This window comes from Macrobrachium rosenbergii, chromosome 13 (genome assembly GCF_040412425.1).
Source record: "Macrobrachium rosenbergii isolate ZJJX-2024 chromosome 13, ASM4041242v1, whole genome shotgun sequence".
Taxonomy (NCBI): Eukaryota; Metazoa; Arthropoda; class Malacostraca; order Decapoda; family Palaemonidae; genus Macrobrachium; species Macrobrachium rosenbergii.
This window is the reverse complement of record NC_089753.1, coordinates 13519680-13535669: the sequence shown is the minus strand read 5'-3', so window position 1 is coordinate 13535669 and position 15990 is coordinate 13519680. Positions and strand designations below refer to the sequence as shown.

General features: G+C 35.9%; 1 protein-coding gene across 5 annotated transcripts in view; it reads left to right on the top strand.

Annotated features, from left to right (window-relative positions):
• Positions 1 to 15990, top strand: part of LOC136844923 (uncharacterized) — a 647158-nt gene that overhangs the window by 574760 nt on the left and 56408 nt on the right. For 4 of the 5 annotated variants that reach the window (XM_067114273.1, XM_067114271.1, XM_067114272.1 and 1 more), the window contains exons 2-3: positions 8977 to 9960; positions 11421 to 11667. In XM_067114273.1, the coding sequence (XP_066970374.1) occupies positions 11509 to 11667 (159 nt within the window). In that variant the 5' untranslated portion in view covers positions 8977 to 9960; positions 11421 to 11508. Of the gene's footprint in view, positions 1 to 8976; positions 9961 to 11420; positions 11668 to 15990 lie in introns of those variants that run through there. The other variant, XM_067114274.1, reaches the window with a different exon arrangement.

Here is a 15990-nt window from a genome sequence, read left to right as displayed (position 1 = left end):
AAGTAATGAACGCGATCCCTTGTGGCTAGTAGTTAGTAGTAAAAGTTGCCATGCGAATTCTGATGGGTTTAAATATTGACTTTCGAGTATCGATTCAAGCTTTTGTTCTCTGCCTCGCTTGGCATTTGTTTTAGCTTGATTTCGGTATTCAGCTTTTGACTGGATCTGGACAGTTGTAACAAGATCAGCGTAAAGACAATAGATTTTAAGTGCTTGTTTTAAGTATGGAATTTATTTCATGATCTGTCACTTGCTGCTTCAGGAGCTAGATAAACGGTTAGATTTATACCAAGAAGGAATTTTTTCCTTTTCTGCATTTTGATAGCCAAATTGTAATATCGGTATATCCATTTGTTTATTATTGCAATACATAGAAGGTTCTTCGCGGAAGGAATTTTTTCCACTTAGTCTTAAACTTGCAATTTTTATTTCGTATCAGAAATCGGTGAAATGTTCATTTGTAAACATTCTCCAATTTATGAAGACCGTGTTCAGAGCACTGCAACATTGACGTCGATATTATAGTGTTAAGTTGTTTAGTTTACTTGGAAACGACAACTTGATTTCTGTCATTGATACTGGAAGCTATTGGAGAATGAATCAAAATCCGCGGTAATGGAAGAAGTCCCAAGAAAGCCGAGAATGTGAGCCTCACTGGGAAGTACATTCACTGAATGGTTCTGTTGCCGCTTCGAGCTCTCGTTATTACTCACTGCAATTCACGTCAGTCGGGAACCTTTCCAGTTAGGGACGGGGTTGGGGGTGGGGAGCCGGGTAGGTGGGCTCTGTCCTGTGTGCTCACCAATCCTGATGTTGCTAACCAGGTGATGTATCAGATGAGTGACTGGCTGGAAGAATGAAATCGAAGAAATGATGAACAAAATTCGTTTTGAAAGTTTTCACTGCAATTAACGTCAGTCCGAAACCTTTCCAGTTAGGGACAAAATTTGATTAACCAGGTGATGTATCAGATGAGTTGGCTGGAAGAATGAAATCGAGGAAATGATGAACAAAATTTGTTTTGAAAGTTTTCTTAAGTACGGAGACGGAACATAGTGACTTATGGAAATCGAAACAGGTTTAGGTAGTGATACTCATGGGATAGATTAGCTGCGCGAGAAAAGTGGAGCCTTCAGAAGGAAGCGGGACTTTCGTCACGTTAATAATTCCACAGAACCTCAAATGTCGCGGAAATGTCAGAGTCTACGATAAACGCTCCCTCAATGTGCAGCCAGGTGTTATATCTCCTGGATCATCGCACCAGATCCCTTTGTGTTCGTTTCTTGTGCAGTTAATCGAGCAAATTTATCTTTTCCATTGACTCTCGGGCCTCGGAGAAACCCGTTACCGCTCGCACCAAACCTCTACTCCTCAGTAGTTTAGCGCCAGCAGTCAACGGTGGATATTTTGATCTCATGGTTGAAAGATCATGAGTATATTTAGCTTCATTAAGAAAGGTAATGCAACTGTTTGGGGTGTTCGCTGACTATCAGCTGCGTATGTGATCACAATCTTGCCTCTTACAATGAGACAAGTAAGTATAGCTTAGTTCAACCAGACCACTGAGCTGATTAACAGCCCTCCTAGGGCTGGCCCGAAGGATTAGACTTATTTTTACGTGGGTAAGAACCAATTGGTTACCTAGCAACGGGACCTACAGCTTGTTGTGGAATCCGAACCACATTATGCCGAGAAATTAATTTCTATCACCAGAAATAAATTCCTCTAATTCTTCACTGGCCGGCCGGAGAATCGAACGAGGGCCCAGCACAGTGCTAGCCGAGAACGATATCGACCGGTCCAATGAGGAACTAGACATTGAGACAAAGTACGATAATACAGCGAGTGTCAAGTGGTGCCAGTTTTTTTTTTTTTTACTTGTTGCCGATCAGTGTTTGTCTTGCCCTCAGTGCCAGGGCAATATCCAGTCATGAGTGGAACTTCCTTACAACGAGCTGGTACCAAGTAACTTTAGAAAGTCTCTTCATGGTAATATTTATTTTATGAATGCAAAAATTAGCAATGGCAATAAGGTCATACCTAGTATAAGGTATGTAACAGGTTTAGATATAAAAAAAAAATGAGTGACGTACAGCCCAGTTCTGTCTCTTAATGCCATTTAGAACTAGAGGGTATGTATTATATAATATATACATAGAAAATAAATTTATGCATCGGTGTTTGTATCTATTTATGTATGTATATAATATATATATATATATATATATATATATATATATATATATATATATATATAAAATTATATATATACATATACATATACATATACATATATATAAAATTTGGCATAATCGCTGTATTTGATGAAATATATTAGGCCATATCAATTTACAACTAAACAGATGTATATGTTTCACATAGGTTTTTAGTTGACGTAGCCAGTCTTCCTAAATAAACGTGTCTATAACTTCCTTGTATGTTTTGAAAAGGCATACTTTCTCTCTCTCTCTCTCTCTCTCTCTCTCTCTCTCTCTCTCTCTCTCTCTCTCTCTCTCTCTCTCTCTCTCTCTCTGCTTCCTGCAGTTCTCCTTTAAATCCAGATGTTTCTTTCGAATAAACAAGGAAATTCTTAGATGCTTGAATGCATTTGCTTTTAGGCCTTGCTGACGGAAACATCATAACAGGCCCGTGCAGAATTCAGGTCACAAACGTCTTGGAGTGTTAATGTAACATTCTCATCAGTTGATAGGAAAGATACTGTGAATGATAGCGTGTCCTCCAAGGAATCCTTTTCATGCTACAACTAGCTCTTTATCTGCTTTAATGAGAACATTACTAGATAAGGAAATGTGCGAATCAGGACGCTTTCGTGTTACTGGCAATTATCGTTTGATTATTTATTGTAGGAAAATTTGTGATTCCTTTGGTTTTTCACTTGCCCGATATAAGGCTAGTTAAGTGCACATAAAACTGTTGACTTTTGTCTTCATTAATTATGTGCTATCCTCTTCACAATCGTAAGTGATTAATTTCTCTTTTTCTCTCAATATATACAGTAGCGACACATCAGACATACCGTGAATTCTCTTAAGTACACGCCAGTTAATAGATAGATGATTTAGATTGCAAATCGCCGATTTATTGGATGTGATTTGTAGTGACTTTATAGAAGTTTGGTGTCTCAATAGGTAAGATTGAGACTTAACAGCATTACTGAATTGAAGCGCGTTACTTTTATATATTGTTCTTTTGTAAGAGGAATAACTTTGAAGAAACTGAAATAATTTATCATAAAAGACAGTGGGATTTAACTTGCATTTCTAAAATATTATATAGGTCTTTTCGCTGCCTGTGTGTATGTTTGTTGTATGTACTGTGCTATATATACAATGATATTGTTTGGGTGTTCATACATTAGAAACTTGATGTTGTATAGTAATTTGTTTATAAAAAAAATGCAGTGAAAGTTAATTTTGACTTTACTACCAGAAATCTATTCATCTCAAAGGCGTTTCGTTTTGAAACCAGTTTGTCCAAAGGATGTCTCCTTCACAAACCAAGTCGTCCAAAGACCATCTCTTCTACAAACCATTTCAATCGAAGGCTTTTTCATCAACAATTCAGTTCGTCCAAAGTCTATCTCCATAAACTAGTTCATTCAAAGGCTGTTTCCTCCCAAACCAGTGCCGTTTCCTCCACAAAGCAGTTCGCCCAAAGGCAGTCTCCTACTCAGATTAGTTTTTCTAAAGGGTGTCTTTATTACAATTCCCCATGAACCGATTTTGCCTATGGCTGCCTCCTCCGCAAACCGTTTTTCCAATGGCCTTCATCCCCACAAACCAGTTATCCAAGGGCTGCCTCCTCCACAAACTAGTTTGTACAGAGGATGTCTATTCCAGAAATTAATTTCATGCAAAGGCCATCTCTTGAAAGTAGTTTGAAGAACTGTTTTGTAGAGGCGAAAGCCTTTTGTCAAACAAACCACTTTCAAGAGATGGCCTTTGCATGAATTTAATCTCAGGAATAGACATCCTTTGTACAGGCTAGTTTGTGGAGGAGACAACCCTTTGTTAAAATGGTTTGTGGAGATGGTGGCCATTGGAAAAACGGTTTGTTGAGGAGACAGCCATAGGCAAAATTGGTTCATGGAGGAGGTGGCTTTTAACAAAACAGTTCATCCAAAGTAGTTTTCTCCACAAAGTAGTTCATCTAAAAACTGTTTTTCAGAAATCAGTTTTGCCAGAGGCATTTTCTTCAACAAACCAGTTAGCCCAAAGGCTGCCTTTTCCACAAGCCATTTTGTCCAAAGCCCATCTTTTCCACAACACAGTTCATCCCAAACCGTCTCCTCCTCAAACCAGTTTCACTAGAGGCCGTCACCATTACAAAACAATTTTGCTGAAGGCAAACTTTTTCCAAAGGCCGTTTTCTCCACAAACAAGTTCGCCCAAAGACTGGCTACCCAGAAAAAAAAAAATTCTAAAGGCCCTCTCCTCCACGAACCAGTTTGTCCAAATGCTCTCTCCACCAGAAACTAGTTTATGCTAAGGCCATCTTGTGAAGCTACTTTGTCCAAAGGCCGTCTCCACCACAAACAACTTCGCTCATGGGCAATTCATTCCGCAAAACAGTTCTTCCAGAGGCTGTTTCCTCCACATACCTGGTCATCCAAATGCTGTCTTTTCCACAAACCAGCTTTTCCATAGGCCATCTCCTTCTCACAAAAATAGTTTGTTAAAAGGCCATCTCCTTCACAAATCAGTTTTTCTAAACCCCGTCTCCTCCACAAACCAGTTCATTCAAGGGCTGTTCCATCCACAAACCTATTAGCCTAAAGACCATTTCCTCCAGAAACTAACTGTCCAAAGGCTGTTTCCTCCACCAACTAGCTCGTTCAAAAGCAGTTTCCACAAACGAGTTCATTCAAGGGCAGACTTCACCGCAAACCAGGTCGTCTAAAGGCCATTTCATCCTCAAACTTGACGTCCTAAAAAGCCTTTTCCACCACAAACCAGTCTTTTTCATCCTCAAACTTGACGTCCTAAAAGCCTTTTCCACCACAAACCAGTTCGTCAAAAGACTGGTTTATGGTGGAAAAGGCTTTTAGACGTCAAGTTTGAGGAGGAAATGGCCTTTGGACTACCTGTTTTGCGGTGAAGTCTGCCCCTGAATAAACTCATTTGTGGAAACTGCTTTTGAACGAGCTAGTTGGTGAAGGAAACAGCCTTTGGACAATTAGTTTGTGGAGGAAATGGCCTTTAGGCTAATGGGTTTGTGGATGGAACAGCCCTTGAATGAACTGGTTTGTGGAGGAGACGGGCTTTAGAAAAACTGATTTGTGAAGGAGATGGCCTTTTAACAAACTATTTTGTGAGGAGATGGCCTATGGAAAAGCTGGTTTGTGGAAGAGACAGCATTTGGATGACCAGGTATGTGAAGGAAACAGCCTCTGGAAGAACTGTCGTTTTACATGAAGCCTATTTCATCATAGCAATTTTTCCCGACATTGACCTGGTTTTCTGAGCTGACTGGGGCAGAAGAGTATTCCTTATTTGCCCTTGCAATAGTTGCTGTGAACCCACTCTTTAGCTGCCCAGATTTATCTGTAGCCGCTGGAGGGGATGGTTCCTCCTAAGGGAAACTGGTCAGTCCATGCCGATTATCGGACTCCATCTTCCTTGCGCATGCACACAAAGGCCTGTGCGAAAATCATTGGTTTGAAGTGGGGCAGAAGCATCCGTTCTGTCTTATTGAGGTGAGCAAGTTGCATGCACACCATGAGCAGTAATGCTTGATGGAGTAATTTTTTTTATCATAGCACTTTTTTTAGTCGAGCTTGGCCTTTTATGATACATATTTGATCATAGCCTGTTTTTCATAGGAAATAAAGCCGTTGTTAGAAATCTGTAAGGGAAGTAACCTTATGCTACTTTTATCTTTATATTTGGAATACCGGTGAATTTTATTTGTCGGGCACATACTTAAATGGGAGAATGGTCCAAAAATTCAAATCACATTCAAAGAAAGGTTGCACACGGCTTAAAGAATTGTATTAATGTTAAATAACCTCATGAAAACAATAGGTTGCTGGCTCATAATTGTGTGGTCATTCGTCATCTGAATAAATAATGATAGAGGAAAGTTATTTCTAATTACAATTATGTCCTCTTAAGTTTATTATCTGTTCTTTATTGTTATCAATTATTTGTTTAATTTTGCATAGTTCTATTAATAACTTATTTTTAAATCCACAAGAAAACTGATACCATGCTAAAAATTGCCATATTCAGTATTTATTGTATACCATGGTTGAAATTCTACAGCTGTTATATTGCATCTAGGTGAAAATTACAATATGTGCTGTACACGATGTAATGCTATTATGTTGGTAATATTATTATTTTTATTAGGAATAAAAAAGAATATTACAAAGCAATAAATAATAGTACATTAATCGTCCTGCAAAGACGATCATTGCCGTAGATATGCTTCAGCACGGCAAAGACATGGCTTAGTGGGCAGGGAGGGATATAGCAGAACTCCTTGGTCCTAGTAAGCATATCTTAGTTTTACCAGACCACTGAGCTGATTAGCAGCTCTCCTAGAGCTGGCCTGAAGGATTAGACTTATTTTCCGTGGCTAAGAACCAATTGGTTGCTTAGCAACGGGACTGACAGCTTATCTTGGTCCTGATGTAGTTGTTAATAACATAGTTGCATTCCTCAGAGACATTAACTTCTATAATGAAATTAATATTGACCTCTTGGTGCGTTGTCAAGTGTAGTATATACACTTTTGCAGTTGTGTATATAAGCATGTTTATATATATTTTTTTTTTATTTTACTTTTTTACAATGTAAAGGTTATCTTAAATACAAAGTTGTCATTTTTTCATGGGAATATCAGTTTTTGCCAAATGTCAATTTTTACCATAGTTTTAAAATCACCAGTGATTTATATAGTTTTAACAATTATTCATCGCTGACATGAACTCTAGTTTAACCATTTTGATGTATTTAGAAAGAGCGACATAATTCACTCCCTAATTTTAATTCGAGAGAATATTATTTTTTGCTTCTTGTTTGCAATTTATTCATTCCAATAAATAGTGAAAAATTTCCATATATGTGGAAATTTATTTTAATTCAAATGACTCCTTGCAAGATTATTATGGTCCTGAATGTTTACTCAGTGCAAACTATTTAAACAAGTCTGCATAGGAAGTAAATTGTTTACCCATTAACGAAACGTTATGGATGGTACGACGTAAATAACCATTGTCGGTGCCACGCCAGTGTATAGAAACTCATGAATCAGCCAAAAGATTCTGTAACCGAAACATCTTGAATTGTTGCAACTAACCCTTGTGTATCTTTGCGAAGCCACTGTGATTCGGATTCCCTGAAACGGATTCCTTGAAACGTAAATCAGCCCACGTCGTCATTTTAAATGTTAAAATTACACACTGAACACATCATGCCCTGCATTTCATTAAACATTCGCGATAGCTCACATCGCCCCGAAAGGTATCTCGTCCCCGGCGTGTGATGATCGATCCTTCTCTGATGCAGGTGGAAAGGCTGATCAATGCTCCTTGAATATTAATCACCCAAGTGTAGACAGTGGCCTTGTGAGTGCAAGGCCCTTCTCATGATTTTGAAAGCGCGTAGTATTTTTTTTTCCTATTCAAGGTTTCATTACATTGTATCTGCTGATGTGCGCAGAAGTTAGCACTTTTGACCCTCCAAGAACTGACTAGAACATGACGCAACTGGCCCAGACTTAGTGAATTAGATATGATTTATTAAAATTAGTACTTTCGAGTTTTATTACTATAAAAAGATTATTGTTCATGGTCCATAGTTGTATATCAGACTCATTCGACTATGTCATAGTTATTATATATTAGTGTCTCATATGTATTTATACAGTATATATATAATATATATATATATATATATATATATATATATATATATATATATATATATATATATATATATATATATATATATTTATATATTTATATATATATATATATATATATATTTGTGTGTGTATATATATATATATATATATAAATAAATAAATAAATAAATATATATATATATATATATATATATATGTGTGTGTGTGTGTGTGTGTGTGTGTGTGTGTGTTCACAAACATTTTTAAGCTACACATGTCACTGAACTCTAACCAGTCGGCGTCACTGAAAATTCACCTTTCCCCTGATCATTCGGTGTTCGAGTCCACCTGGTGACAGATCGCTTTTCGCTTATAAATTCCGCTTCGGAGTTTATTCCGAGATTGAATGAATTTAAGATTAAACGATATTTTCTAGTCTAATGTCTGTGATTATAAGAAAATGCCTCATTGTGTGTGAAATAAATTGATACGTATATGTATGTATATTGAAATTTAACTGAATTTGTTTCTAAAATTTTTATATAGTTTAGTGAGTGTTGTATTTTGTAAACATCTTTTTCTAATTTTCCTGATCAGTGAAATAATTATTCTTATATATAATGCCTCGAAAGAAAATCAGTAGCAACGTTGTTGTTTTGCCAGTGAGTACAAGGGGAAGAAAAAATTGCTTGAATTGGACGCAACAAGGAACTCTCTGCAAAGAAAGTATATATTACTATGCGTCATATATCTCGAGGGGAAAATAATTATTCAGTAGCATGACTACATTTTTCATGAAGCTTAACAATCGCAAATGATTTCCATGACGATAGGTAGGTCTGTGCCGTTATGTATGTACAGAATGTTTGAGGCGAACAGCTTTCATATAACTAGATATACAGTATATATATATATATATATATATATATATATATATATATATATATATATATATATATATATATATATATATATATATATATATATATATATATATATATATATATATATACGTGTGTTGTTATTAACAACTCGTCGAGTTGCGTTTTGAGTTTTAAGTCTTAAATTTATAACCGACTTTAATCATAACCTTATTTTTTTTTCCAGATTGAGCGTAGAGCGAGGAACAGTAAATGGGGCTCAAAATCTCTCAAAATCCCCAGAAATAGTTTTTGCCTAGTCAGAGGACCATACGTGAAACTGCCTCTAAATTACTTCTGACATCATATTGTGACTCATCGTATTCTGCGAGTGATCCATTTCCCCTGCTGATGGAGGATGAGTAAGATGGCAGGAGGGGGCGTGAGAAAGCCTCTAAGACCGCCAGCTTTGGGAAGAGGAAAACGAACGGTATTTTGAGGCGGTTTCGCTCTATTTTCGGCGCGGAAATGAAGCGAGGATGGGCCCAGTTGGTAGCGGTGGGAATGATGTCGAGAGTCTGAAATATGAAGGAAAACTCTTGTTGACATGTCAGATATATGATTGATGACTTGAAAGTGAGTTGGTTGTAAATATACAAATGGACGAATTCCTTAATCTGTTATATTAAGATCATAGAAAATACAAATGGACGAATTTCCTAATCTGTAAAATAAAGATCACGGAAAAGAAGATAATCTTTGTGAAATAAGAGAGATAAAAGGACAGCTTGTGATGTTGCTGGAGAGTTAAACGTGAAAGTGATTCGAATGAAATATAAAGTTTTGAAGTCTTGTCAGTTGGATAGAGAACAGATATTTTTCAGTTTTGCAGGAGACTATGAAGATGCTTGTTAGCCTGTTAAAAAGAAATCAGTGAAAAAGAAAAGATTCGTTACTAATACATAAATAAACAAAGAAGAGGGACAGTTTTGTTGCTTGAAAGGAAAAGGAAGGGTTGATTGATTTGCCGTGAGAAAAAAACAGAAAAAGAATAGCTTCAGTTGAAGGGCGCATTTGAGTTTTGGTAACCATTGCATTCCATCATGAAAAGGACCATTACAGGGACTGGAATGCTAGTTTGCCCTCCAGTAGACCTTGGAAGTATGGATTCTGGCGGCATGTGGCAGCTGCTCTGAGGAAAAGGCCTTGTCATTGTGCAAAGATCCCCTTGGTAATAAATTTGAATTTATTCCTCAGTATTCAAGTAATTTTTATTACATTTCCAGTGTTTCTCCTTCGTATTGATCTTTTGTCACTGTTCGTGTATTTTAGAATAGTATTAGTTCACTCTTCATTATTAAAGCAATTCTTCACAATTTCTACTTTTATCTCATTTACATATTTTGAGCTATATTCAACTCTGCTCAGTTTTTCTCATTTTCTACCAGTGCTGCTTTTCACTGTTCATTAGATTTGTTGTAAATTCGTAGGTTTTCAGAAGTTGGAGATTTTAGATAAATGAAGAAATTCGGTTCATGTTTTCTTTTGTCATTGCTAATTTTACATGGACGGTACGCTTAGACGTTTCACAGGCTGGAATTTATGAGCATTTGTTTTTTTTTTTCGTTCGTTTTCTTTTACTCCTTTATTAGAATTTTATATACTAACGCTTTATGTCTAAATTTACGTTCATTTGAAGTTTGTTTATAGATATTATAGAAGTTCTTAAACTCTTCTCATGAGTGCTATTTTATTTTCCTTTTAAATGATTGGAAACAGGCATTGATGAAAGTACAAGCTTTTTTTTTCGTCGCATGGATGAGTCAGGTTTCTTATATTGTTTTTTTTTTTCTTAATTTCCATTGCGTCATGTTGTGACTTACTCATAGAATATTAAATTATCCCGTGCATTGTTTTCGATTAATATTTACTGTTTTAACACTTTCTACTAGGTTTTTAGATCGGATTCACGTATATATGAATAATCAGTAACTGCCGTCTTTCGCTATCGTTTTGACATGTCTTCGCTCTTTTTTCATCACTCTCATGCGATTCTACATTTTTGTTTCATGAGTAGCTTTTTTTTTTGGTAATTGTGTTCAGACTTCTATTGTAAGTTCTTCGATTTTCGTAGATAATTTCAATCGTGTACTCAGCAAACTGCTGTGACCTTGTTTTCCTCAAACTCTCTCTCTCTCTCTCTCTCTCTCTCTCTCTCTCTCTCTCTCTCTCTCTCTCTCTCTCTCTCTCTCTCTCTTCTTTTTTCTTTGGCATAAGTGCATGACTCAAGATTTTAATGATCGTTTCCTTGGATCCGTAGATGGTATTTTTCCTCATTTTGACATTTTTTGATAACTCACACAATTTTTAGGCATTTAAGTTATGGTTACATAAATATTCAATACGCGTTATGAACTCCAGGTTTTTAACTAATAAGATTTTTGTCTCAAGATCTTGGCATCCATTTAAAATGAAAATCAACTTGATTTTACTTGTGTGTATAGTCAATTTTTTCTGCCTTAACTTTAGCTTTAGTTCCGCTATGTATTTAGTTTGTTACTTTCGATTATTTGTGACAATTTTATATTTATTCTGGTTTTACTTTTCTCATAATCTTGTATAATTTCCAGTGGTACGTCATATTCTAATAATTTGGACCTTATTTCAATAATTATGAACTTACATCCTCAGGGCCACCTGCTGACCCCAATAACCGAATTTTCGCCAGTCCTCGCCATCCGCATCCCATCCCAACCTCCTACTACGACTCCCATCCAGGATGAGGATGGAGGGAAACGACGACATCCTCACTATGGCCCAGAGACGTCAGGCAGGACGCCGAACCGGCCGTCCTCCGTTCCCCGGGGACCATGTCCTCAGGATCGACAACTTTACCTCCGGTCCCACGACGCCGATCACGGGGCCCCCGTCCCCCTTGGTGAGTACCTGAAGGCTCTCTCTCTCTCTCTCTCTCTCTCTCTCTCTCTCTCTCTCTCTCTCTCCATCAAACTGAAAGGTTCCTGTGTTGAAAAATAGAACATGAAATTAAACAAAGCATTGTAATTTGATTATGGTAGAGCTTATTGTTAATTTAATGCAAGTAGTTAAAGGAAAAATTGCAATTTAATCTTCTGAATAGCTAAAGTAAGATTTTTTTTATCATTATGAAGTTTAATAGCAATAATTTTTTATAGGAATAAGGAAAATATATATTTAGTTTTTAAACACATCTGAGAATGTGTCATTACTGTTGTAGAACCGAAATTGTATAGTATCCGGAGTTCGGAATTATAGTTTCTTTCGTGAATTTGGTTTTAAGGATGTTTAAAGGTTATGGATCGTTTAGTATTGTTGTTCTAACTCTCTTTCCTGGATGTACTTAATTGATGTAATTGTATGTGTACTAAAGGTAATATTTCACGAACGTGGTTAATTTCGTTCGGGGCATTCATAAATTTTGTAGGTAGGGATCATTTTTCTGCTTTAGACATTCGAGGCTCTTGGAAATCTGCGGTTCTTTCTTGCTTCTCATTTTCGCAATAAATTAAGAACATGAAAGCAGTCTACTCGTGCATATAAGTCGTTTTGTGATCTGTCGAGTTTTTGGTCTGTTTTTTATATTGAAATAGTTCCCGTTTGTAACACCATCTTCCCTACTTCAGGAACTGTTGAGTTCTGTGCAAAATGTTTAGTGGAAAACTTTGTCCGGTATTTTCCGGAACCGCGAGGATTAATGCTGCCTGTTTTTCAGTGGTTACTTGGTTACGGTGTTTGGGTGGGGTGCTTCATATACACAGTACGTGTGTTGCCTTTGATGCGTATGCAACAGTGTGGTGTAACTTGGCAGAATACATTCAGGGGAACGCAGTGCGAAAATGAAGTGAATTTTGTGAATTAAAATGCTTGTGTCCATGAATGAATTGTGTTATGGGGAAGCAGACTATGGAATGCGGGAAGTTTCTTAATGGACTCGCGATATTCCGCGGAAATTTGCTTTAGTGGGAAAGCTTTAGAAACACTTTTAATGGGTTTCTCTAGTTCTGATGACCTCTATGGTAAGTTTTCATTTTAGTAGTATTTATTTTTTATTATATTGCCTGTACAATACCTTTTTCGGTATTTGTTTAAAAATATTATTTTTTCTGTTTAACATTATAAATTTCAGAGCTAATCAATGGTGACTCTGTGCCGTTGTTACATCTTTTGCCTAATCGTCAGTTGTGAACCGAAAAGATTTTTAAAACGTATGTTGTCTTTCGTTTGGTTTGTATCTTCATGGAGAAGATGAACATAGGGTTTTGTTTCCTTATCTCTGTTTTGGCATATATACAGTGTGCACTGTATATATGGATATGGAGTAATGTAACATTTCCTCTGGGCTGCGATGGAATCCACAGGTCCACACCAGGCATCTTGTTCACTATATAACACTTGACCGTACCTACCGGCGGCCGCCTTTGAGCTGGGACCTTCGCTGGCATGAGACCGGCTTGATTTAAACCAAATAAAGAAGTTTACCTGATAGAGGTTTCCTAGATATTACCAGTTAACATAGTTAACTCATGAAATAACGTTGGAATTAAGGTTACTCATTGGTCAATAGGACATTAATGGCAGGTAAAGCTACAGCTCCATATGTGTGCTATATATATATATATATATATATATATATATATATATATATATATATATATATATATATATATATATATATATATATATATATACATACAGTATATATGTATATATATACAGTACTGCATATATTATATGTGTACATATATAAAGTATATATACTTTATATACACACATATATGTATATATAAATATGAATATATATATATATATATATATATATATATATATATATATATATATATATATATATATATATATATATATATATATATATATATATATATATTTCTTTTTTAAAGCAGCCTGCAATTTGAGCAACCAGTTTAAATATGGAATAACTGCAAAGCTGAAGAGGTAAATAGTAAAAAAAGTACCCTTATTAAAGAAAATGCAACAGGTTAAATTTAAAAGTTTTGTGGTAAAGATGTACGACGTTAGAGGTAAATGCAATTGCATAGGTGTTTTCAGTAAATAAAACGGCTTGTATCGTATTTCTGTTGTGCCGATGATGCATTGACGTGCGCTGTAAATATTGATTATCTGCCAGTTTCCATTCGTCCGTAGATAATTATCGATCAGCTTGTGCAATTTCTGTAAATGACTGTTCTGTCTTCATATTAAAGAAAAAGGTGGGCAAATGTGAAATTTTGGGTACTGTGTTTTGTGAAATTTGATATATCTCTTTCCTGTTTTCCAGAGGCTAAATTGAGTTACTTAGCTTTTTAGTCCATTGAAATTAAGAATCTGTTACTCGACCTTGATGTTAATGGAGGTGTAGGCCAAAACCAATTACTTTGTCCCAAATTTATTATTACTTTAAGGAAGTTAGAGAGAAGGGGTTAATTTTGTACTTTTTGGAGAATCGGCAATGTTAATCGATTTAATAAATGTGGTTTGAATAGCAGTAACCTCCGATAACCTCCCAGTTTTTATGACTCCCACATTATCTAAAGGTTTGTACTCTGAAAGGCCACTCGAAAGGTAATAATCTGCTCCTTAGTTTGCCATTTGGCTTTCACAAGACGTATGGGGCTTAAGATTCGTTTCTTTCAGTTTCTAGAGTAATACAGAAGTCTTTTAAAACTGGTCATAAAGTTCTTATTATAGGTCTAAACTGTAGGGTTACTTTGGACCGTTTTAATCGTGAGGTCCTTGTTTTCACGCTTGGACAGATGAGTTGGTGGTCCATTTCTTAGTATTATGATTGAAAGCTTAATTAATAGATTGCAATGAGCAGTAGTTAATGGGCACTATAGTAACTACAGAAATGTATTCTCAGGTGATATTGCTCTTCTTTGCATTGATCCCTTTGCTTTAGTTGTCATTTTTGGTTGCAGAATCTCATTCTTAATAGATTCAGCTAAAATTAATACATGATGCAAACTATGGTGGATGATTTAAAACTCTTAACAAAACTCGAACTGTGATCGTTTGTAGGTCCAGGGTATTGGATTCACCCCCTTCTCTCTCTCTCTCTCTCTCTCTCTCTCTCTCTCTCTCTCTCTCTCTCTCTCTCTCACCAGGCCTTTTCACTGAAAGTGTGTCTTCAGTTGCATAGAACTTTATTTGATATCCTGGGTGTCATTCTTGATCGGATATTTGTTAAATTCAGAAGCATATTTGAAGTTGTAGGTGTTATTCTTGATTTCAAATTCATTATGTCAGAGGCATATCCGGCGTGCCTCTTCCAAATTTGTAAAAAAATATCGTTCTACTTAGAAAATATTTTATTATTTTAGGAAACTGTCTCTTCTGAGGAATTGTTTTGATTCTTTGCGTGAATATTGTTCCCTTGGTTTGATTTCAGCACCTGACTCGCAAATTAATTAGTTAAAAAAACATAAGGTCTATTATATTTCTTATGCTGATCTCGATATTAATCTGTGGCATCGTGATTCAGTCACTCATCGTAAATGCTGTATAAGAACACCAAAATTATTAACCAGGAAGTGTTATAGTGTTATAAAAATTTAGATATTTATGTCTAGGTGAGCGTTAGTTACATCTGATAGTCATGAAATATCAAGAAATATTTAGATTCAACTCACTTTAGTTCTTTATCCCGTCAGACTATAAGTAAAATGCTAGATAAGGAAAACGTAGGTAAATTTGTTAAACTAGCCAAATGTTGTAAGAGGGATCGTCCAAAATAGATAATCGCATGGTAAGAGATATGCTAAATGTTTAATAACAATTCCCTGACTGCAAAAAAAAAAAAAAATTCCCTGACTGCAAAAAAAAAAACAAACACACATATTATTGCATTACAAATAGACAATCTCATGGAAATATATGATAAATATAAAGTGTTGGTTAGGCAAGTCACTGGGTTTGGTAAATCACAGGTCAGCGATTTAAGTCTCAAAGGGGAGGTTTGTCTTTGTCAGAGATAATAAATGTTACAATACATAAAAGAAATTAATGGAGTAAATGAGGATAATTCATTCATTCTTGTCTTGCAACCAAAGTGACTACCTACGCTTCACATAGTCCTAACCTGCTTTTATCAACCAATAGCAGGCAAGCTTTGTGGTCACCCAGTTATCAGACCTGAATGAATACGATATAGTTTTATGACCTTACAGCCAAGGCAGTTGAGCACCAGAATAAGCGGAAAAATTCA